This window comes from Mauremys mutica, chromosome 20 (assembly GCF_020497125.1).
Source record: "Mauremys mutica isolate MM-2020 ecotype Southern chromosome 20, ASM2049712v1, whole genome shotgun sequence".
NCBI lineage: Eukaryota > Metazoa > Chordata > Testudines > Geoemydidae > Mauremys > Mauremys mutica.
This window is the reverse complement of record NC_059091.1, coordinates 23,314,162-23,339,485: the sequence shown is the minus strand read 5'-3', so window position 1 is coordinate 23,339,485 and position 25,324 is coordinate 23,314,162. Positions and strand designations below refer to the sequence as shown.

Here is a 25,324-nt window from a genome sequence, read left to right as displayed (position 1 = left end):
GGAAATGACTGTACGGATGATTGTCAGAGTCCGCCCCGGCTGTAGGAGTGAGAGAGTTCAAGGCTAGAAGGAACCATCAGCTCCTCTAGTGTGACCTCCTGTCGATCACAGGCCACCCGCACCCCAAGCCCAGCAACTGGGATTACACGAAAGGATCCCAGCTCGCAGGAGACTAAGCTGTCGTGTGCCACAGGCAGAGAACTGGAGGCACCGAGATGCTGCCAGTGCCCGAGACTCGGCAATGGCAGGAAATTGATGCAGTGAGATATACTCAGTGCCTGCACCGTGCATCGGCCCCGGAGGGGGGGCTAGACGGGCACTGGGCAAGGGGGGGCCATGGTGTATGTGGGAGGACAGGCGAGTACGAGGGGCGGGAGGCTGTGCTAATGGGATGTGTTTGGGGGGAGGCTCTCTGATGGAATCCCCAATCTCGCTGCCCCAGGCGGCTTGCAGGGCTGATTTCTCAGAGCTGGGACACCACGGTCCATGCAGGTGGGGCCAGGGAGGAGCAGGGATTTGGCATCCCCAGGTGGGTGGATCTTGTCCCATTGCCATGCATGGTTGGGTCATTCGCCTGGAGCCGCTGAGGGGGTCCCCGGGGCAGGGGGCTCTGCCGGAGTATGGGGGGTTGTCATGGGCGGGGATGGCATAGGCTGTGCCGGGGCCCTTTGCCTCAGTGTGTGAAGGAGAACAGGAGCCAGAGAAAGAACAAGGGGAGTGAGTGAGTGGGAAAGGAAGGGGGAGGGAGGCCGCAGCAGCGTCTGTTCCCGTCTCCGCTGTGGCTGGAGCTCTGCAGGGAGAAGCAGGAAAGAGGGAATGTGAAAGGAGAGAGGGGGAAGGGAGACAGAGCAGAGCGGATGTGGGAGCAATAAGGCAGAGGGAGGGAAAGGCCCCGCCAGGCAGAGCCCCAGGGCTAACTCCGCCCTCGGCGGCAGGACTCTGGCACAGGGCAGAACTCACGTTCTGATCCCAGCCTCTCCCCTTCCTGCCCCCAACAACGGCATGGGGCAAGTGCAGCCACTCACGCCAACAGCCTGTGCACACGGCTGTGTCCACATGTACAGGCACACGGAGCTCTCACGCTCACATGGGCCTACAGAGTTCACGCTCGCGCACACTGACATGTGCATTCCCACACAGGCACACAGAGTATGTACATGCACAGACACATGGACTTCACACATGTGCAGACACATGCACACACACACACAGACACATGGAGTTCACATGCGTGCAGACACACACATGCACACACAGACACATGGAGTTCACACATGCAGACACACACACACAGACACATGGAGTTCACACATGCAGACACACAGAGACACATAGAGTTCACACATGTGCAGGAACACACATGCACACCGACACATGGAGTTCACACACATGCAGACACATGCACACACACATGGAGTTCACATGCATGCAGACACATGCACACACAGACACATGGAGTTCACACACATGCAGACACACACAAGGACATGGAGTGTATACACACACACACAAGCTCACAGAGTGCACACACATTTCATACACACTTGTGCGCACACACACAGACACATGGAGTTCACACACATACAGACACACACATGCACACACACAAGGACATGGAGTGTATACACACACACACAAGCTCACAGAGTGCACACACATTTCATACACACTTGTACACACACACACAGGCACTTCCAGTTTGCAGCAGAGCGCAGGCACTCTCGATTGACGGCGTTATGCCAGGTGTTGTCCGACCACACATGGAGTTACAGCTCCTGCCCTGAAGACCCTGCAGTGGAAGAAGGTGGCCCTGCTCTGCTCCCATGTAGACAACTCACAAATGTCTCTGTTGAGTCCCACCTCTTAGGCGTACGTTGGGTGCTGGACTGTTTGGGAAATGGAGCTGCATTGGAGCTGCTGGGAGCAGAGCTTTTGAAAATCGGGCCTCCAGAGCACACTCCCCACACCCAGTCACACAGCGCGCATGCACACACATCAGCACGCAAACTCCACCCCGCTGCCCCTTTCCCAGCACCCAGCGTGGAGGACGACTCTCTATGAAAACAGGAAACAATATTCAACACCAACTCCTGGCAGTGACCCTTCATTGCGCTGTGTTCACACATCCCTTTGTGTTTCTGCCACACTGTACGCACACTGGGCACGACACCACCTGCCCTCGAACACCTTCCACAGTGTGTGTGTACAAGGCACAGTGCCTTCACACTGGGCATGACGTCCCCGCTCCCACCGCATGCACTACATTCGTACGCAATACCATGCCCACCTCGCTTTCCACACCTGCCATCTCCACTCTGGGCACAATTCCACATGCCCTCATGCTTGTGCTGCCCTGTATTCACATTGGGCACATTGCCCATATACCCCTGCCTTGCTGTGTGGACATACCCACACACCCTTTCATGCCTGCTGCCCTACATACTTGTACCTGCACTGGTGCTGCACACACCTGCCATGCGGGGTCACACACACAGGCCAAATCCTGCTCCCCTTTTCACCCATGAAGGCACCTCAGCATCACAAAGCTGTAACTTGTCTGGTGTCACACAAGGTCCCTCCAACAAACCTATCCTGGAGGCTCTGCTCCAAGGAGAATGTATATCCCCCTGACACCAAGCCGAGGGGCTGTCACAGACCCCCACTCTTGCAGAGAGCTGAGTTTCTGAAACGACATTCGTGCTGCTCTCATGCCCCGTCACCATCCCTCTTACCAAGACTATGGTAAGAGCAGCTAGGACAGAATGGGGAGCCTAGATACTCTGATGATGTGTGCTATGTAAAAATGTAAACCACAGCGGATTAGAGAGAGAGATTACACCTGTGGGGTGGGGTGGATGTGTAGGGATGGGTAGATAGAGAGGATTTGGGTAGAAAAATCTGTTGCCTAGAGTTGTATGCAAACACTAAATACCACTACTCCGCAGTTGGCATTTGAACTGTTCTTGCTTTGGGGCAGGAAGTGACGGAGGATCCTGTGTGCAGTTGAAGTAGCGCATGGAATTGTGGAGAGACAGAGGGGAACTGGCCGGCCGGGTTATCAGCCAGACACTTGAGAAGCATCTTTAATGACCACAACTGGTCAGGACTTTGGTGTAGCAGCTTGAGAACACAGAGCTGCGAGCGGCACTCAGGCAGGGATGAGAGCATCCCCTGTGGAGGCTCCCCTGCTTCTCACTGACCAAAGGAGCAGATCCTTACTGGCCTCCCCTCCAAGGAGTGCGGCACTCCCCTGTCCTTAGCTGGGGAGAGGTAGCAGGGGAGTGACATCACTGAAGGATACCGGCAACTCTCCTCTCCCAGGCCTCTCCCCCTTCACTCCACCATCTGCCCCAGGGTTCCAGGGAAGGCACATTTTCCGCCACCCATCACACACACAGGCTGCTGATTGTGTCAATGAGATGGGGCTTGTCACCAAGGCAACAAGCATGAATGAGCACAGGAAAGTAACCCTGGAGACTGTGTGAATGGGAAATGGCCAGTTGCTATGGAGATCTGGTAAATGGGAAGAGACCCTCTGGCATGACAGAGACAGGATAAGCAGCAGGCAGCATGGCTACTCCCAGCTACCTCAATGATGGTGGGGGAGAGAATGGACTCCTGTGGTTAGAGGAGCGCCTAGGTGTCAGGACTCCTGGGTTCTATTCCCAGCTCTGGGAGGAAGTAGGGTATAGAGGTTGGAGATGTCAGGACATCAGGAGTCATCGTAGATAGTTCTCTGAAGATGTCCACACAGTGTGCAGAGGTGGTCAAAAAAGCAAACAGGATGTTAGGAATCATTAAAAAGGGGATGGAGAATATATTATTGCCCTTATATAAATCCATGGTACGCCCACATCTCGAATACTGTGTATAGATGTGGTCTCCTCACCTCAAAAAAGATATTCTAGCACTAGAAAAGGTTCAGAAAAGGGCAACTAAAATGATTAGGGGTTTGGAGAGGGTCCCATACGAGGAAAGATTAAAGAGGCTAGGACTCTTCAGCTTGGAAAAGAGGAGACTAAGGGGGGATATGATAGAGGTATATAAAATCATGAGTGATGTTGAGAAAGTGGATAAGGAAAAGTTATTTACTTATTCCCATAATACAAGAACTAGGGGTCACCAAATGAAATTAATAGGCAGGAGGTTTAAAACAAATAAAAGGAAGTTCTTCTTCACGCAGCGCACAGTCAACTTGTGGAACTCCTTACCTGAGGAGGTTGTGAAGGCTGGACTATAACAATGTTTAAAAGGGAACTGGATAAATTCATGGTGGCTAAGTCCATAAATGGCTATTAGCCAGGCTGGGTAAGGGATGGTGTCCCTAGCCTCTGTTTGTCAGAGGATGGAGATGGATGGCAGGAGAGAGATCACTTGATCATTGCCTGTTAGGTTCACTCCCTCTGGGGCACCTGGCATTGGCCACTGTTGGTAGACAGATACTGGGCTAGATGGACCTTTGGTCTGATCCGGTACGGCTGTTCTTATGTTCTTATGACTCCTGGGTTCTATTCCCAGCCCTGGAAGGGGAAACAGACACCCCCTGGGTTATGCAAACCCAACTTATGCAAATCTGCACTTATGGAAAAAGTCCCATAAGCTAGAAATAGGAGTGTGGTCTTTTTGTTGTTGTTGCGCAGTTGTCGGGTATACGTTTCTGACTTATGCAAAATTCGAGTTCTGCAAGGCGTTCTGCAATGGAACACTTGTGTAAGTCGGGGAGTGTCTGTAGTGGTTAGAGCAGAGGACTGTGGGTCAAGACTCTTGGGTTCTGTTTCTTCCTGTGAGAAATCCTGAAGATGCTTATAAGGCATGCCCCCCCCGCCGCACCCCCCCAAAGTGCCCAAGAAGAACGTTGTACGCAGACGTCTTGGTGCCCTCCCGGGATATGAGAATCCCACTCTCTGTGGGAGTCCAGCCCCACCGCCCTTTCCAGCAAGGCCCAGTCAAGCCGTTGGGCCCGGGCACTCTGCCTCTCTGGTTTGTGACAGGGCCCTCCGGAAAGAGGTCTTCGTTAGGGTGGCCCAGCTTTTGCTGTCTGTTGGCCCCAGAGCCGGGGCGGTTCGAGTGGACAGCCCTTTATCCCAGCTGGCTTTGATTCCCTGCTAGAGGCCTCTGACAAACACGGAGCGCTCTGCACTGCGGCTGGGAAGGTGTCTCCCAGCCCGGGTAGGGAGACCTGCACTCGCCCTGCCCAAATGCACATCTAACAAGAGAAGTGCCGGCGTTGCAGCGTGGGGGAAGGCTCAGGGTAGCCACGTGGGCTGGGACCAGGGGGTCGGGTGGGCTGGGACTCAGGTGGCCCCAGCCCAAGTGGTTGCCCGTGCTGCAGCACCCACCCTGCTGTTCTCAGCTGCTGGCTTGCACAGAGCTAGGGCACGTGTGTCTGCCCAGGCGAGGAGCCACCTTCCCAGCTGCAGTGTAGACAGACCCTAAAAGTACCTATTTCCGCAGAGAGTGTCCTATGGCTCCTGTTAGACCCACCCCAATGGCTCTCCAGTCTCACGGCCTCCTCACCCCTCCAGTCAGGCTCTGGACTTTCACCGACCTGCTAAGATGCTCTGGTTCCCGCCCCCCTCTGCTCAGCACACCTGGTGGGCACTTGAATCGCTTCGGCCGGAGAGGCTCGGGGACAATGGGGTGTGTGTGGTTAACTTCTGACGGCCCTAAGTGAGAGGAGAATCAGGCCGTGAAGATTTTGGCGCCATTCAATCAGTACAGACCAAATCAACAAGAACAGACCAAAGTAGCAAAATGGCCACTGCCAGGCTGAAAATCCTCCCCCCCCCCGCTACAGACACCTTGGATTATAATACAAAGGATGTTTAGGATCAGATTTACTTCGCACTGGGGTTGGACTTGAATTAAGGAAACGTAGGGATGGAAGGGACCCCATGAGGTCATGTAGTCCCTCCCCCCGCACTGGGACGGGTTTAAGAATATCTAGACCACCCCCGACCTGCGTTGGTCTAACCTGTTCTTAAAACCCACATCCCAGAGCTAGACCCCACAGAAGAAACAGCAGGATCCTGCTGTGGTGGCTTGAGCCTTATTTCATACTTTTGAGGGCCAGAAGGGACTGTTGTGATTATCTACACAGGCCAGAGAAGCCACCCTGTGATTCCTGTGAACTAGGGGGTATGTTTCAGAAAGACGTCCAGTCTTGATTAAAGGTGCTGAGCGATGGAGAATTGGCTCTTTCGAGCTGCTTTTGCATGATGCTGTCTTGTTTGGACAATGTTTCAGTCGATCCCCTACACCCGTTTTCACTTTTTCTTAACAGTAATGCTGTGGTAGCACTTTGTGCTGTGACCTAGCGTTGCTTGTGAGCGAAGTAGCATCATGCTGGGTCTGTCGGGTAGACGGGAGACAGCTCAGGGTGAGGCAGGGAGTGATGTGTTTCAGGGGGTTTGGCCACAGTGGTCCAGCATGTTGCTATCCAGAGAATGAGACGTACCAACCAAGGTCTTGACTGTGTCTATTAAAGCTCCTGATGGAGGTGTTAAGTGTGACGTGTTAGCCAGATCCTGACTCACCCGTACTTCCATTGTGTCCCTCTCCTGCAGTGAGATGTGGGAATCCCATTCATTTCACAGCCCCATTCATGCTTAGGCAGAGTGACAAAACCATTGCGCAAGCTAAATTGTCATGTCGCCTCCATTCCCAGAAATGGCTGCGTTCCATCATTTGATGAGCAAATCCTTTGTAGTATTGCTGTGCATTGTCAAACAGTTGCTGTGCCCCACCCCAGAGGTGGTTGCATTTCAGCACTGATATTCCAGTAGACCATTATTGCACAGCTTTTAAACAGCGACTATGTCCCACCCCAGAGGAGGCTGCATTTCGTGATCCTGGCATCTACTTTGTATATCCGATTATGTTCTTTGGGTTGAAAGGACGGTGAGCTAGGATTACCCTGGATCCCTGCTGCAGGGAAGATTTCCATACCTCCCCAGGATGCCATCACCTTGTTGTCCCCTTTTGAATGCATCCTGCCACCTTTTCCTTCCCAGCTCCAAGGAGGTGAGAGCAGTTTCACCCCTGATGCTTTTATGGGAGAAGCTGTTAACATCAACGTTCAACGCTTCTATAAATACACTCCTGACGAGCGTATGTAAAGGCACCAAAGGCCGTGGTGGCCTTGCTAATTCTGTAATTTAAAATAGCAGAATGCAGAAGCCCGTGGGAAGCGCCTGTCAGTTCCTGAATCTAACCTGCCTCTGTCTCCTGCCGCCTTTCAGGGCTGTGCCACTGTGGGCAGGCGCCACCGCTTGGTCGGCCAGCCACACAGCAGGCAGCAGCTTGATTTCAGAGCTGAAGCTGCAGGGCTTGCTGGGTCTGACTCTGCCCGGGTGTAAATCAGGAGCGAGGCCATTGAGCTCAGTGGAGCTGCTGCAGAGTCAGAGGCTGGTTAGGGCTGGGCTGGATGGGGCAGCGTGTCAAGGAACTGGGACCAATGGAAACAAACGGCACAGGGCTGCACAAGACAGAATCAGCCACCCCTCAGGCTGCAAGCATCACCCAACAGCACAACCGCACAGACACGGCGCCCTAGAGCGCGAGCGCCAGCCCCACAACCGCACAGACACGGCACCCTAGAGAGCGAGAGCCAGCCACACAACCGCACAGACACGGCACCCTAGAGCGCGAGCGCCAGCCCCGCGACCGCACAGACACGGCACCCTAGAGCGCGAGCGCCGGCCCCACAACCGCACAGACATGGCATCCTAGAGCGCGAGCGCCAGCCCCACAACCGCACAGACACGGCACCCTAGAGCGCGAGAGCCAGCCACACAACCGCACAGACACGGCACCCTAGAGCGCGAGCGCCAGCCACACAACCGCACAGACACGGCATCCTAGAGCGCGAGCGCCAGCCCCACAACCGCACAGACACGGCACCCTAGAGCGCGAGCGCCAGCCCCACGACCGCACAGACACGGCACCCTAGAGCGCGAGCGCCAGCCACACAACCGCACAGACACGGCATCCTAGAGCGCGAGCGCCAGCCCCGCGACCGCACAGACACGGCATCCTAGAGCGCGAGCGCCAGCCCCACAACCGCACAGACACGGCACCCTAGAGCGCGAGCGCCAGCCCCGCGACCGCACAGACACGGCATCCTAGAGCGCGAGCACCAGCCCCGCGACCGCACAGACACGGCACCCTAGAGCGCGAGCACCAGCCCCGCGACCGCACAGACACGGCACCCTAGAGCGCGAACGCCATCCCCGCAACCGCACAGACACGGCACCCTAGAGCGCGAGCGCCAGCCCCGCAACCGCACAGACACGGCACCCTAGAGCGCGAGCGCCAGCCCCGCAACCGCACAGACACGGCATCCTAGAGCGCGAGCACCAGCCCCGCGACCGCACAGACACGGCATCCTAGAGCGCGAGAGCCAGCCCCACAACCGCACAGACACGGCATCCTAGAGCGCGAGCACCAGCCCCGCGACCGCACAGACACGGCATCCTAGAGCGCGAGCTCCAGCCCCGCGACCGCACAGACACGGCACCCTAGAGCGCGAGCGCCAGCCACACAACTGCACAGACACGGCACCCTAGAGAGCGAGAGCCAGCCCCGCGACCACTCAGACACGGCACCCTAGAGCGCGAGCGCCAGCCCCGCGACCGCACAGACAGGGCATCCTAGAGCGCGAGCGCCAGCCCCACAACCGCACAGACACGGCATCCTAGAGCGCGAGCGCCAGCCCCACAACCGCACAGACACGGCACCCTAGAGCGCGAGCACCAGCCCCGCGACCGCACAGACACGGCACCCTAGAGCGCGAGCGCCAGCCACACAACCGCACAGACACGGCACCCTAGAGCGCGAGCGCCAGCCACACGACCGCACAGACACGGCACCCTAGAGCGCGAGCGCCAGCCACACGACCGCACAGACACGGCACCCTAGAGCCCGAGCGCCAGCCCCACAACCGCACAGACACGGCACCCTAGAGCGCGAGCGCCAGCCCCACAACCGCACAGACACGGCATCCTAGAGTGCGAGAGCCAGCCCCACAACCGCACAGACACGGCATCCTAGAGCGCGAGCGCCAGCCCCACAACCGCACAGACACGGCATCCTAGAGTGCGAGAGCCAGCCCCACAACCGCACAGACACGGCACCCTAGAGCGCGAGCGCCAGCCCCACAACCGCACAGACACGGCATCCTAGAGTGCGAGAGCCAGCCCCACAACCGCACAGACACGGCATCCTAGAGCGCGAGCGCCAGCCCCACAACCGCACAGACACGGCATCCTAGAGTGCGAGAGCCAGCCCCACAACCGCACAGACACGGCACCCTAGAGCGCGAGCGCCAGCCCCACAACCGCACAGACACGGCATCCTAGAGTGCGAGAGCCAGCCCCACAACCGCACAGACACGGCACCATAGAGCGCGAGAGCCAGCCCCACAACCGCACAGACACGGCACCCTAGAGCGCGAGCGCCAGCCCCACAACCGCACAGACACGGCACCCTAGAGCGCGAGCGCCAGCCACACAACCGCACAGACACGGCACCCTAGAGCGCGAGCGCCAGCCCCACAACCGCACAGACACGGCACTCTAGAGCGCGAGAACCAGCCCCACGACCGCACAGACACGGCACCCTAGAGCGCGAGCACCAGCCCCACGACCGCACAGACACGGCACCCTAGAGCGCGAGCGCCAGCCCCACGACCGCACAGACACGGCACCCTAGAGCGCGAGCGCCAGCCCCACAACCGCACAGACACGGCATCCTAGAGCGCGAGCGCCAGCCCCGCGACCGCACAGACACGGCATCCTAGAGCGCGAGCGCCAGCCCCACAACCACACAGACACGGCACCCTAGAGCACGAGCGCCAGCCCCACGACCGCACAGACACGGCACCCTAGAGCGCGAGCGCCAGCCCCACAACCGCACAGACACGGCATCCTAGAGCGCGAGCGCCAGCCCCACAACCACACAGACACGGCACCCTAGAGCGCGAGCGCCAGCCCCACAACCGCACAGACACGGCACCCTAGAGCGAGAGCGCCAGCCCCACAACCGCACAGACACGGCACCCTAGAGCGCGAGCGCCAGCCCCACAACCGCACAGACACGGCACCCTAGAGCGCGAGCGCCAGCCCCACAACCGCACAGACACGGCACCCTAGAGCGCGAGCGCCAGCCCCGCGACCGCACAGACACGGCACCCTAGAGCGCGAGAGCCAGCCCCACGACCGCACAGACACGGCACCCTAGAGCGCGAGAGCCAGCCCCACGACCGCACAGACACGGCACCCTAGAGCGCGAGAGCCAGCCCCACAACCGCACAGACACGGCATCCTAGAGCGCGAGCGCCAGCCACACGACCGCACAGACACGGCATCCTAGAGCGCGAGAGCCAGCCCCACGACCGCACAGACACGGCACCCTAGAGCGCGAGCGCCAGCCCCACGACCGCACAGACACGGCATCCTAGAGCGCGAGAGCCAGCCCCACGACCGAACAGACACGGCACCCTAGAGCGCGAGCGCCAGCCCCACGACCGCACAGACACGGCATCCTAGAGCGCGAGCGCCAGCCACACGACCGCACAGACACGGCATCCTAGAGCGCGAGCGCCAGCCCCACAACCGCACAGACACGGCGCCCTAGAGCGCGAGCGCCGGCCCCGCGACCGCACAGACACGGCACCCTAGAGCGCGAGCGCCAGCCCCACAACCGCACAGACACGGCACCCTAGAGCGCGAGCGCCAGCCCCGCGACCGCACAGACACGGCACCCTAGAGCGTGAGCGCCAGCCCCACAACCGCACAGACACGGCATCCTAGAGCGCGAGCGCCAGCCCCGCGACCGCACAGACACGGCACCCTAGAGCGCGAGCGCCGGCCCCGCGACCACACAGACACGGCATCCTAGAGCGCGAGCGCCAGCCCCGCGACCGCACAGACACGGCACCCTAGAGCGCGAGCGCCGGCCCCGCGACCGCACAGACACGGCATCCTAGAGCGCGAGAGCCAGCCCCACGACCGCACAGACATGGCATCCTAGAGCGCGAGCGCCAGCCCCACAACCGCACAGACACGGCACCCTAGAGCGCGAGAGCCAGCCCCACAACCGCACAGACACGGCACCCTAGAGCGCGAGCGCCAGCCCCGCGACCACACAGACACGGCATCCTAGAGCGCGAGCGCCAGCCCCACAACCGCACAGACACGGCATCCTAGAGCGCGAGCGCCAGCCCCGCGACCTCACAGACACGGCACCCTAGAGCACGAGCGCCAGCCCCACAACCGCACAGACACGGCATCCTAGAGCGCGAGCGCCAGCCCCACAACCGCACAGACACGGCACCCTAGAGCGCGAGCGCCAGCCCCACAACCGCACAGACACGGCACCCTAGAGCGCGAGCGCCAGCCCCACAACCGCACAGACACGGCATCCTAGAGCGCGAGCGCCAGCCCCGCGACCGCACAGACACGGCTTCCTAGAGCGCGAGAGCCAGCCCCACAACCGCACAGACACGGCACCCTAGAGCGCGAGCGCCAGCCCCGCGACCACACAGACACGGCACCCTAGAGCGCGAGCGCCAGCCCCACAACCGCACAGACACGGCACCCTAGAGCGCGAGCGCCAGCCCCGCGACCGCACAGACACGGCACCCTAGAGCGCGAGCGCCAGCCCCGCGACCGCACAGACACGGCATCCTAGAGCGCGAGCGCCAGCCACGCGACCGCACAGACACGGCATCCTAGAGCGCGAGCGCCAGCCCCCCGACCGCACAGACACGGCACCCTAGAGCGCGAGCGCCTGCCCCGCGACCGCACAGACACGGCACCCTAGAGCCCGAGCGCCAGCCACACAACCGCACAGACACGGCACCCTAGAGCGCGAGCGCCAGCCCCGCGACCGCACAGACACGGCATCCTAGAGCGCGAGCACCAGCCCCGCGACCGCACAGACACGGCACCCTAGAGCGCGAGCGCCAGCCCCACAACCGCACAGACACGGCACCCTAGAGCGCGAGCGCCGGCCCCGCAACCGCACAGACACGGCACCCTAGAGCACGAGCGCCAGCCCCACAACCGCACAGACACGGCACCCTAGAGCGCGAGCACCAGCCCCACAACCGCACAGACACGGCATCCTAGAGCGCGAGCGCCAGCCCCACAACCGCACAGACACGGCATCCTAGAGCGCGAGCGCCAGCCCCACAACCGCACAGACACGGCACCCTAGAGCGCGAGCGCCAGCCCCGCGACCGCACAGACACGGCACCCTAGAGCCCGAGCGCCAGCCCCACAACTGCACAGACACGGCACCCTAGAGCCCGAGCGCCAGCCACACAACCGCACAGACACGGCATCCTAGAGCGCGAGCGCCAGCCCCGCAACCGCACAGACACGGCACCCTAGAGCGCGAGCGCCAGCCCCACAACCGCACAGACACGGCACCCTAGAGCGCGAGCGCCAGCCACACAACCGCACAGACACGGCACCCTAGAGCGCGAGCGCCGGCCCCGCGACCGCACAGACACGGCATCCTAGAGCGCGAGCGCCAGCCCCACAACCGCACAGACACGGTACCCTAGAGCGCGAGAGCCAGCCCCACAACCGCACAGACACGGCACCCTAGAGCGCGAGCGCCAGCCCCGCGACCGCACAGACACGGCACCCTAGAGCGCGAGCGCCAGCCCCACAACCGCACAGACACGGCACCCTAGAGCGCGAGCGCCAGCCCCGCGACCGCACAGACACGGCATCCTAGAGCGCGAGCGCCAGCCCCACGACCGCACAGACACGGCATCCTAGAGCGCGAGAGCCAGCCCCACAACCGCACAGACACGGCATCCTAGAGCGCGAGCGCCAGCCCCGCGACCGCACAGACACGGCATCCTAGAGCGCGAGCGCCAGCCCCGCGACCACACAGACACGGCACCCTAGAGCGCGAGCGCCAGCCCCACGACCGCACAGACACGGCATCCTAGAGCGCGAGCGCCAGCCACACAACCGCACAGACACGGCACCCTAGAGCGCGAGCGCCAGCCCCACGACCGCACAGACACGGCATCCTAGAGCCCGAGCGCCAGCCCCGCGACCACACAGACACGGCACCCTAGAGCGCGAGCGCCAGCCCCGCAACCGCACAGACACGGCACCCTAGAGCGCGAGCGCCGGCCCCGCGACCGCACAGACACGGCATCCTAGAGCGCGAGCGCCAGCCCCGCGACCGCACAGACACGGCATCCTAGAGCGCGAGCGCCAGCCCCACAACCGCACAGACACGGCATCCTAGAGCGCGAGCGCCAGCCCCGCGACCGCACAGACACGGCATCCTAGAGCGCGAGCGCCAGCCCCACAACCGCACAGACACGGCACCCTAGAGCGCGAGCGCCAGCCCCACAACCGCACAGACACGGCACCCTAGAGCGCGAGCGCCAGCCCCACAACCGCACAGACACGGCACCCTAGAGCGCGAGCGCCAGCCCCACAACCGCACAGACACGGCACCCTAGAGCGCGAGCGCCAGCCCCACAACCGCACAGACACGGCATCCTAGAGCGCGAGCGCCAGCCCCGCGACCGCACAGACATGGCACCCTAGAGCGCGAGCGCCAGCCCCGCGACCGCACAGACACGGCATCCTAGAGCGCGAGCGCCAGCCCCGCGACCACACAGACACGGCACCCTAGAGCGCGAGCGCCAGCCCCGCGACCGCACAGACACGGCACCCTAGAGCGCGAGCGCCAGCCCCACAACCGCACAGACACGGCATCCTAGAGCGCGAGCGCCAGCCCCGCGACCGCACAGACACGGCACCCTAGAGCGCGAGAGCCAGCCCCACAACCGCACAGACACTGCACCCTAGAGCGCGAGCGCCAGCCCCGCGACCACACAGACACGGCACCCTAGAGCGCGAGCGCCAGCCCCACAACCGCACAGACACGGCATCCTAGAGCGCGAGCGCCAGCCCCACAACCGCACAGACACGGCACCCTAGAGCGCGAGCGCCAGCCCCGCGACCGCACAGAGACGGCACCCTAGAGCCCGAGCGCCAGCCCCACAACCGCACAGACACGGCATCCTAGAGCGCGAGCGCCAGCCCCGCGACCACACAGACACGGCATCCTAGAGCGCGAGCGCCAGCCCCGCGACCGCACAGACACGGCACCCTAGAGCGCGAGCGCCAGCCCCGCGACCGCACAGACACGGCACCCTAGAGCGCGAGCGCCAGCCCCGCGACCGCACAGACACGGCACCCTAGAGCGCGAGCGCCAGCCCCACGACCGCACAGACATGGCACCCTAGAGCGCGAGCGCCAGCCCCGCGACCGCACAGACACGGCACCCTAGAGCGCGAGCGCCAGCCCCGCAACCGCACAGACACGGCATCCTAGAGCGCGAGCGCCGGCCCCGCGACCACACAGACACGGCACCCTAGAGCGCGAGCGCCAGCCACACAACCGCACAGACACGGCATCCTAGAGCGCGAGCGCCAGCCCCACAACCGCACAGACACGGCACCCTAGAGCACGAGCGCCAGCCCCACGACCGCACAGACACGGCATCTAGAGCGCGAGCGCCAGCCCCGCGACCGCACAGACACGGCATCCTAGAGCGCGAGCGCCAGCCCCACGACCGCACAGACACGGCATCCTAGAGCCCGAGCGCCAGCCCCACAACCGCACAGACACGGCATCCTAGAGCGCGAGCGCCAGCCCCGCGACCGCACAGACACGGCATCCTAGAGCGCGAGCGCCAGCCCCGCGACCGCACAGACACGGCACCCTAGAGCGCGAGCGCCAGCCCCACGACCGCACAGACACGGCATCCTAGAGCCCGAGCGCCAGCCCCACAACCGCACAGACACGGCATCCTAGAGCGCGAGCGCCAGCCCCGCGACCGCACAGACACGGCATCCTAGAGCGCGAGCGCCAGCCCCGCGACCGCACAGACACGGCATCCTAGAGCGCGAGCGCCAGCCCCGCGACCACACAGACACGGCACCCTAGAGCGCGAGCGCCAGCCCCGCGACCACACAGACACGGCACCCTAGAGCGCGAGCGCCAGCCCCACAACCGCACAGACACGGCACCCTAGAGCCCGAGCGCCAGCCCCGCGACCGCACAGACACGGCACCCTAGAGCGCGAGCGCCAGCCCCGCGACCGCACAGACACGGCATCCTAGAGCGCGAGCGCCAGCCCCGCGACCGCACAGACACGGCATCCTAGAGCGCGAGCGCCAGCCCCGCGACCACACAGACACGGCACCCTAGAGCGCGAGCGCCGGCCCCACGACCGCACAGACACGGCACCCTAGAGCGCGAGCGCCAGCCCCACAACCGCACAGACACGGCACCCTAGAGCACGAGCGCCAGCCCCGCGACCGCACAGACACGGCACCCTAGAGCGCGAGCGCCGGCCCCGCGACCGCACAGACACGGCACCCTAGAGCGCGAGCGCCGGCCCCGCGACCGCACAGACACGGCATCCTAGAGCGCGAGCGCCAGCCCCACGACCACACAGACACGGCACCCTAGAGCGCGAGCGCCAGCCCCGCGACCGCACAGACACGGCACCCTAGAGCGCGAGCGCCAGCCCCGCGACCGCACAGACACGGCATCTAGAGCGCGAGCGCCAGCCCCACAACCGCACAGACACGGCATCCTAGAGCGCGAGAGCCAGCCCCACAACCGCACAGACACGGCACCCTAGAGCGCGAGCGCCAGCCCCGCGACCACACAGACACGGCATCCTAGAGCGCGAGCGCCAGCCCCACAACCGCACAGACACGGCATCCTAGAGCGCGAGCGCCAGCCCCGCGACCGCACAGACACGGCGCCCTAGAGCGCGAGCGCCAGCCCCACAACCGCACAGACACGGCATCCTAGAGCGCGAGCGCCAGTCCCACAACCGCACAGACACGGCACCCTAGAGCGCGAGCGCCAGCCCCACAACCGCACAAACACGGCACCCTAGAGCGCGAGCGCCAGCCCCACAACCGCACAGACACGGCATCCTAGAGCGCGAGCGCCAGCCCCGCGACCGCACAGACACGGCACCCTAGAGCGCGAGCGCCAGCCCCACAACCGCACAGACACGGCATCCTAGAGCGCGAGCGCCAGCCCCACAACCGCACAGACACGGCATCCTAGAGCGCGAGCGCCAGCCCCACAACCGCACAGACACGGCACCCTAGAGAGCGAGCGCCAGCCCCACAACCGCACAGACACGGCACCCTAGAGCGCGAGCGCCAGCCCCGCGACCGCACAGACACGGCACCCTAGAGCGCGAGCGCCAGCCCCACAACCGCACAGACACGGCACCCTAGAGCGCGAGCGCCAGCCCCACAACCGCACAGACACGGCACCCTAGAGCGCGAGCGCCAGCCCCGCAACCGCACAGACACGGCACCCTAGAGCGCGAGCGCCAGCCCCACAACCGCACAGACACGGCACCCTAGAGCGCGAGCGCCAGCCCCACAACCGCACAGACACGGCACCCTAGAGCGCGAGCGCCAGCCCCGCGACCGCACAGACACGGCACCCTAGAGCGCGAGCGCCAGCCCCGCGACCGCACAGACACGGCACCCTAGAGCGCGAGCGCCAGCCCCACAACCGCACAGACACGGCACCCTAGAGCACGAGCGCCAGCCCCACAACCGCACAGACACGGCACCCTAGAGCGCGAGCGCCAGCCCCGCGACCACACAGACACGGCACCCTAGAGCGCGAGCGCCAGCCCCACAACCGCACAGACACGGCACCCTAGAGCGCGAGCGCCAGCCCCGCGACCGCACAGACACGGCATCCTAGAGCGCGAGCGCCAGCCCCGCAACCGCACAGACACGGCACCCTAGAGCGCGAGCGCCAGCCCCACAACCGCACAGACACGGCATCCTAGAGCGCGAGAGCCAGCCCCACAACCGCACAGACACGGCACCCTAGAGCGCGAGCGCCAGCCCCACAACCGCACAGACACGGCACCCTAGAGCGCGAGCGCCAGCCCCACAACCGCACAGACACGGCACCCTAGAGCGCGAGCGCCAGCCACACAACCGCACAGACACGGCATCCTAGAGCGCGAGCGCCAGCCCCACAACCGCACAGACACGGCATCCTAGAGCGCGAGCGCCAGCCCCACAACCGCACAGACACGGCATCCTAGAGCGCGAGCGCCAGCCACACAACCGCACAGACACGGCACCCTAGAGCGCGAGCGCCAGCCCCGCGACCGCACAGACACGGCACCCTAGAGCGCGAGCGCCGGCCCCGCGACCGCACAGACACGGCATCCTAGAGCGCGAGCGCCAGCCCCACAACCGCACAGACACGGCATCCTAGAGCGCGAGCGCCAGCCCCGCGACCGCACAGACACGGCATCCTAGAGCGCGAGCGCCAGCCCCACAACCGCACAGACACGGCACCCTAGAGCGCGAGCGCCGGCCCCACAACCGCACAGACACGGCACCCTAGAGCGCGAGCGCCAGCCCCGCGACCGCACAGACACGGCACCCTAGAGCGCGAGGGCCAGCCCCACGACCGCACAGACACGGCATCCTAGAGCGCGAGCGCCAGCCACACAACCGCACAGACACGGCACGCTAGAGCGCGAGCGCCGGCCCCGCGACCGCACAGAGACGGCACCCTAGAGCGCGAGCGCCAGCCCCACAACCGCACAGACACGGCATCCTAGAGCGCGAGCGCCAGCCCCACAACCGCACAGACACAGCACCCTAGAGCGCGAGCGCCAGCCCCACAACCGCACAGACACAGCACCCTAGAGCGCGAGCACCAGCCCCACAACCGCACAGACACGGCACCCTAGAGCGCGAGCGCCAGCCCCGCGACCACACAGACACGGCACCCTAGAGCGCGAGCGCCGGCCCCGCGACCGCACAGACACGGCATCCTAGAGCGCGAGCGCCAGCCCCACAACCGCACAGACACGGCACCCTAGAGCGCGAGCGCCAGCCCCGCGACCGCACAGACACGGCACCCTAGAGCGCGAGCGCCAGCCCCGCGACCACACAGACACGGCACCCTAGAGCGCGAGCGCCAGCCCCGCGACCGCACAGACACGGCGCCCTAGAGCGCGAGCGCCAGCCCCACAACCGCACAGACACGGCATCCTAGAGCGCGAGCGCCAGCCCCACAACCGCACAGACACGGCATCCTAGAGCGCGAGCGCCAGCCCCACAACCGCACAGACACGGCATCCTAGAGCGCGAGCGCCAGCCCCACAACTGCACAGACACGGCACCCTAGAGCGCGAGCGCCGGCCCCACAACCGCACAGACACGGCACCCTAGAGCGCGAGCGCCAGCCCCACGACCGCACAGACACGGCACCCTAGAGCGCGAGCGCCAGCCCCACGACCGCACAGACACGGCACCCTAGAGCGCGAGCGCCAGCCCCACAACCGCACAGACACGGCACCCTAGAGCGCGAGCGCCAGCCCCACAACCGCACAGACACGGCACCCTAGAGCCCGAGCGCCAGCCCCGCGACCGCACAGACACGGCACCCTAGAGCGCGAGCGCCAGCCCCGCAACCGCACAGACACGGCATCCTAGAGCGCGAGCGCCAGCCCCACAACCGCACAGACACGGCACCCTAGAGCGCGAGCGCCAGCCCCGCGACCGCACAGACACGGCACCCTAGAGCGCGAGCGCCAGCCCCGCGACCGCACAGAGACGGCATCCTAGAGCGCGAGCGCCAGCCCCGCGACCGCACAGACACGGCACCCTAGAGCGCGAGCGCCAGCCCCACAACCGCACAGACACGGCATCCTAGAGCACGAGCGCCAGCCCCACAACCGCACAGACAGGGCACCCTAGAGCGCGAGCGCCAGCCCCGCGACCACACAGACACGGCATCCTAGAGCGCGAGCGCCAGCCCCGCGACCGCACAGACACGGCACCCTAGAGCCCGAGCGCCAGCCCCGCGACCACACAGACACGGCACCCTAGAGCGCGAGAGCCAGCCCCGCGACCACACAGACACGGCGCCCTAGAGCACGAGCGCCAGCCACGCGACCGCACAGACACGGCATCCTAGAGCGCGAGCGCCAGCCCCACAACCGCACAGACACGGCACCCTAGAGCGCGAGCGCCGGCCCCACAACCGCACAGACACGGCACCCTAGAGCGCGAGCGCCAGCCCCACAACCGCACAGACACGGAACCCTAGAGCGCGAGCGCCAGCCCCGCAACCGCACAGACACGGCACCCTAGAGCGCGAGCGCCAGCCCCGCAACCGCACAGACACGGCACCCTAGAGCACGAGAGCCAGCCCCGCGACCGCACAGACACGGCACCCTAGAGCGCGAGCGCCAGCCCCACAACCGCACAGACACGGCATCCTAGAGCGCGAGCGCCAGCCCCGCGACCGCACAGACACGGCATCCTAGAGCGCGAGCGCCAGCCCCGCGACCGCACAGACACGGCACCCTAGAGCGCGAGCGCCGGCCCCACAACCGCACAGACACGGCACCCTAGAGCGCGAGCGCCAGCCCCACAACCGCACAGACACGGCACCCTAGAGCGCGAGCGCCAGCCCCACGACCGCACAGACACGGCATCCTAGAGCGCGAGCGCCAGCCCCGCGACCGCACAGACACAGCACCCTAGAGCGCGAGCGCCAGCCCCACGACCGCACAGACACGGCAGCCTAGAGCGCGAGCGCCAGCCCCGCGACCGCACAGACACGGCATCCTAGAGCGCGAGCGCCAGCCCCGCGACCGCACAGACACGGCATCCTAGAGCGCGAGCGCCAGCCCCACAACCACACAGACAGGGCACCCTAGAGCGCGAGCGCCAGCCCCGCGACCGCACAGACACGGCACCCTAGAGCGCGAGCGCCAGCCCCACAACCGCACAGACACGGCACCCTAGAGCGCGAGCACCAGCCCCGCGACCGCACAGACACGGCACCCTAGAGCGCGAGCTCCAGCCCCACAACCGCACAGACACGGCACCCTAGAGCGCGAGCGCCAGCCCCGCGACCCCACAGACACGGCACCCTAGAGCGCGAGCGCCGGCCCCGCGACCGCACAGACACGGCATCCTAGAGCGCGAGCGCCAGCCCCACAACCGCACAGACACGGCACCCTAGAGCGCGAGCGCCAGCCCCGCGACCACACAGACACGGCGCCCTAGAGCGCGAGCGCCGGCCCCGCGACCGCACAGACACGGCATCCTAGAGCGCGAGCGCCAGCCCCGCGACCGCACAGACACGGCATCCTAGAGCGCGAGCGCCAGCCCCACAACCGCACAGACACGGCACCCTAGAGCGCGAGCGCCAGCCCCGCAACCGCACAGACACGGCACCCTAGAGCGCGAGCGCCAGCCCCGCAACCGCACAGACACGGCATCCTAGAGCGCGAGCGCCAGCCCCACGACCACACAGACACGGCACCCTAGAGCGCGAGCGCCAGCCACACAACCGCACAGACACGGCGCCCTAGAGCGCGAGCGCCAGCCCCACAACCGCACAGACACGGCACCCTAGAGCGCGAGCGCCGGCCCCGCGACCGCACAGACACGGCACCCTAGAGCGCGAGCGCCAGCCCCGCGACTGCACACGGATGGCACGCTAGAGAAGTGAATTTTCTCATCTGTGAACCAGATCTGAAGACCACACTGCCACAGTTTTAATCTCTTAGGGATGTGTTTAAGAGAGGCCTGATTCTAGACATGAGCAACCCTAGAGCTGATCACGATCTGCCTCCCAGCGTATCTGGACCCTAACGCTTTGGTGGGGAGATGTTGAGGGGAATGTCCCCAGTTTAGCCCACTGCTCTTCCAAGCCCTTGGTGATTGGCAAGGACAGCAAACGTTGCCTATCCGGGCAGGTGTTTTCAGGAGCGGGACTCAGGGGCGTGAATGTCTGATGGGCCCGCAGGAAGGAAGGGACAGGCCGGCAGGGCTTGGATCGGAGGCACTGGGGTATGATGGGGCATCAGGGGTGTGTGCTGGGTGTGCAGCAGTGCAGGGGCATCTGGGACAGGAACTTGCACCTGGGCAGCAGAGCAGTGTCTGAAATGAGGGCCTAACCCCCCAAATGTGCCCCCAAATCCTTTGTAACCCTCCTGCCGGGGGTCCCTATCCCAGCATCCCACCAAGGTCTAACGCTGGCGCTGGCAATGGGAGCCCAGGCGGCCGCGTCTCTGAACTACGGTCCGTTGGGGAGAGGGCTGGACGTGTGTGGCTCTGTCCTTTTATCACACACGCCCCTCTCTCCGGAGTTGTGCCTTTTGCGTAGCCAGGAGGAATAAAAGCTTTGTAACCAGAGTTACTTATTGAACCCCTGTGATTCAGCTTTTAATTATCATAAGAAGGAGACAAACACAGAGCTAGATTAACTCCCATTTCCAGAGCCATTTCCACCCCAAGAGATCTAAATATGGAACCATTCACTTTCCTTCAAAGTGCAGCCACTTCTGGGTGGGGTGAAAGTAGCAGCTGTTTAACAGCCTCGCAGCAACACTGTACTGGGATGGCTCACCCAGCACTGAAATGCAGCCACTTCGAGGGAAGAAGGTGGCTGCTGCTAACACCCACACAGCAACGCTACTCAAGAGTTCAGGTCAGGAGGTAATGGAGACTCCTGTATCCGACTGAAACGGCAGGGAAGCATTTTAAGGAAGCAAAATCTGACTTGGACTATGGCCAGGACACTGGAGTTAATGCCTGTTAGTCTAGATACTGGGCTGATGAAACCAGTTATGGGCCTGATCTGAAATGCTCAGTGCTACGGTCTGACCGGGTTTGTGTGTTATAACCGGGCTGGTTAGAACCACTGAGGCCACCTGCGCCATGACCCTGTCTGAATTCACAGGCTGGTATATGCAGGCCTGGAAAACCTCCACGGAAAAGCCAGGGGCTGAGATGGGAGCTCTCTTCCGAGTGTCCCAGCATGACTGAGGTGATGCGGGATGGGCCCCTCCTGGATGACATGAAATCAAGCTCCTGTCAGCTTTTGCTCATGGGACCCTGTGGCGCTTCTCCGAAGAGCTGGGGTGTTAGCGCCAATATTCTGGCCAAATGTCAAGCCAGATAATTGCATTCTGCCTCCTTCCACTCCCCCTGGGTGTTCACATGGAGATTGGCTCATTCACTTCCAGAGCAGCTGTGCGGTGTTGCCATGCGCCGTTAACCAGCTGCTGCGCCCTCAGTGCCGAGCAAGTTATTCCTGCGGGCTCCTCTGGTGGAAAGCGGTTTGGGATCCGTGGCAGGAATGTGCGAAAGAAATAAGTAGATGAGGATGATTTTATTTTCCATCAAGCAGGCACCCGTCGCTTTAGCCGGTAACAGCAGGACTCCTGGGTTCTCTCCCCGGCTCGGGGAGGGTAGTGGGGGCTGGGAGCCAGGACTCCTGGGTTCTCTCCCTGGCTCGGGGAGAGGCGTGAGAGCTAGTGGTCTGATCGGGGGAGGTGGGAGTCGGGTCTCCTGGGCTCTGTTCCCAGCTCTGTTGACTTGCTTATGTGAGGGTAGAATTTGACCCTGAGGGCCTTGGCTGCCCAACCCCTTCTTTCCACCAGGTCCCACTGTGCCCCATCCCCACATGCCTTTCTCCCCCCTCCCGCCCGTGTTCCTCTCAGCGGGGAGCTTCCCCCTCTCGGGGCAGGTGGCCTCACTTCCCAGCGCGCCTCATTCCGTCTCTCTCCCCTTCGTCTCTTGCAGCATCTTGGCCAAAGTCGGCTCCGACTTCGACCTGCGAACACTGCGGGCAGTTCGTGTGCTCCGGCCGCTAAAGCTGGTGTCGGGGATCCCAAGTAAGTGAGTTAGTCCGTGTGCTCCCCATGGGACCTGGGATCCTGCCAAGGCTCCCTGCCACCTGCTCATGGGACCCGGCACCCAACCCTGGGCTTGTCATCCCCCAGTGAGCCCCGGCACCCAACCCCGGGCCCTGTCACCTCCCCATGGGACCCGGCACCCAACCCCGGGCCCTGTCACCTCCCCATGGGACCCGGCGCCCAACCCTGGGCTTGTCATCCCCCAGTGAGCCCCGGCACCCAACCCCGGGCCCTGTCACCTCCCCATGGGACCCGGCACCCAACCCCGGGCCCTGTCACCTCCCTATGGGATCCGGCACCCAACCCCAGGCCCTGTCACCTCCCCATGGGATCCGGCACCCAACCCCAGGCCCTGTCACCTCCCCATGGGATCTGGCACCCAACCCCGGGCCCTGTCACCTCCCCATGGGACCCGGCACCCAACCCTGGGCTTGTCGTGCCCTAGTGAGCCCCGGCACCCAACCTCAGGCCCTGTTACCTCCCTATGGGACCCAGTACCCAACCCTGGGCTTGTCATCCCCCAGTGAGCCCCGGCACCCAACCCCGGGCCCTGTTACCTCCCCATGGGACCCGGCACCCAACCCCGGGCCCTGTCACCTCCCCATGGGATCCGGCACCCAACCCCAGGCCCTGTCACCTCCCCATGGGATCTGGCACCCAACCCCAGGCCCTGTTACCTCCCCATGGGATCCGGCACCCAACCCCAGGCCCTGTCACCTCCCCATGGGATCCGGCACCCAACCCCAGGCCCTGTCACCTCCCCATGGGATCTGGCACCCAACCCCAGGCCCTGTCACCTCCCCATGGGACCCGGCGCCCAACCCTGGGCTTGTCATCCCCCAGTGAGCCCCGGCACCCAACCCCAGGCCCTGTCACCTCCCCATGGGATCCGGCACCCAACCCCGGGCCCTGTCACCTCCTCATGGGACCCAGCACCCAACCCTGGGCCCTGTCACCTCCCCATGGGATCTGGCACCCAACCCCAGGCCCTGTTACCTCCCCATGGGATCTGGCACCCAACCCCAGGCCCTGTCACCTCCCCATGGGATCTGGCACCCAACCCCGGGCCCTGTTACCTCCCCATGGGATCTGGCACCCAACCTCAGGCCCTGTTACCTCCCTATGGGACCCAGTACCCAACCCTGGGCTTGTCATCCCCAGTGAGCCCCAGCACCCAACCCCAGGCTCTGTCACCTCCCTATGGCACCCAGCACCCAACCCTGGGCTTGTCATCCCCCAGTGAGCCCCGGCACCCAACCCCAGGCCCTGTTACCTCCCCATGGGATCTGGCACCCAACCCCGGGCCCTGTCAACTCCCCATGGGATCCGGCACCCAACCCTGGGCTTGTCATGCCCTAGTGAGCTCCGGCACCCAACCTCAAGCCCTGTTACCTCCCTATGGGACCCAGTACCCAACCCTGGGCTTGTCATCCCCCAGTGAGCCCTGGCACCCAACCCCAGGCCCTGTTACCTCCCCATGGGATCTGGCACCCAACCCCGGGCCCTGTCACCTCCCTATGGGACCCAGCACCAAACCCTGGGCTTGTCATCCCCCAGTGAGCCCCAGCACCTAACCCCAGGCCCTGTCACCTCCCCATGGGATCTGGCACCCAACCCCGGGCCCTGTCACCTCCCCATGGGACCCGGCACCCAACCCTGGGCTTGTCGTGCCCTAGTGAGCCCTGGCACCCAACCTCAGGCCCTGTTACCTCCCTATGGGACCCAACACCCAACCCTGGGCTTGTCATCCCCCAGTGAGCCCCGGCACCCAACCCCGGGCCCTGTCACCTCCCCATGGGATCCGGCACCCAACCCCGGGCCCTGTCACCTCCCCATGGGATCCGGCACCCAACCCCGGGCCCTGTCACCTCCTCATGGGATCTGGCACCCAACCCCGGGCCCTGTCACCTCCTCATGGGATCTGGCACCCAACCCCGGGCCGTGTCACCTCCCCATGGGACCCGGCACCCAGCCCTGGGCCCTGTCACCTCCCCATGGGATCCGGCACCCAACCCTGGGCTTGTCATGCCCTAGTGAGCCCCGGCACCCAACCCCAGGCCCTGTCACCTCCCCATGGGACCCGGCACCCAACCCTGGGCCCTGTCACCTCCCCATGGGATCCGGCACCCAACCCCGGGCTCTGTCACCTCCCCATGGGATCTGGCACCCAACCCTGGGCCCTGTCACCTCCCCATGGGATCCGGCACCCAACCCCGGGCTCTGTCACCTCCCCATGGGACCCGGCACCCAACCCTGGGCTTATTATCCCCCAGTGAGCCCCGGCACCCAACCCCAGGCCCTGTTACCTCCCCATGGGATCTGGCACCCAACCCCGGGCCCTGTCACCTCCCCATGGGATCCGGCACCCAACCCCAGGCCCTGTTACCTCCCCATGGGATCTGGCACCCAACCCCGGGCCCTGTCACCTCCCCATGGGATCCGGCATCCAACCCTGGGCCGTGTTACCTCCCTATGGCACCCAACCCTGGGCTTGTTATCCCCCAGTGAGCCCTGGCACCCAACCCCAGGCCCTGTTACCTCTCTATGG

The 25,324-nt window shown here is 64.1% G+C and overlaps 1 protein-coding gene across 1 annotated transcript in view; it reads left to right on the top strand.

Annotated features, from left to right (window-relative positions):
- The window catches only part of CACNA1A (calcium voltage-gated channel subunit alpha1 A), a 248,225-nt gene that overhangs the window by 115,438 nt on the left and 107,463 nt on the right, over positions 1 to 25,324 (top strand). The window contains 1 exon segment of the mRNA XM_044994574.1: positions 22,664 to 22,755. Within this exon segment, the coding sequence (XP_044850509.1) occupies positions 22,664 to 22,755 (92 nt within the window).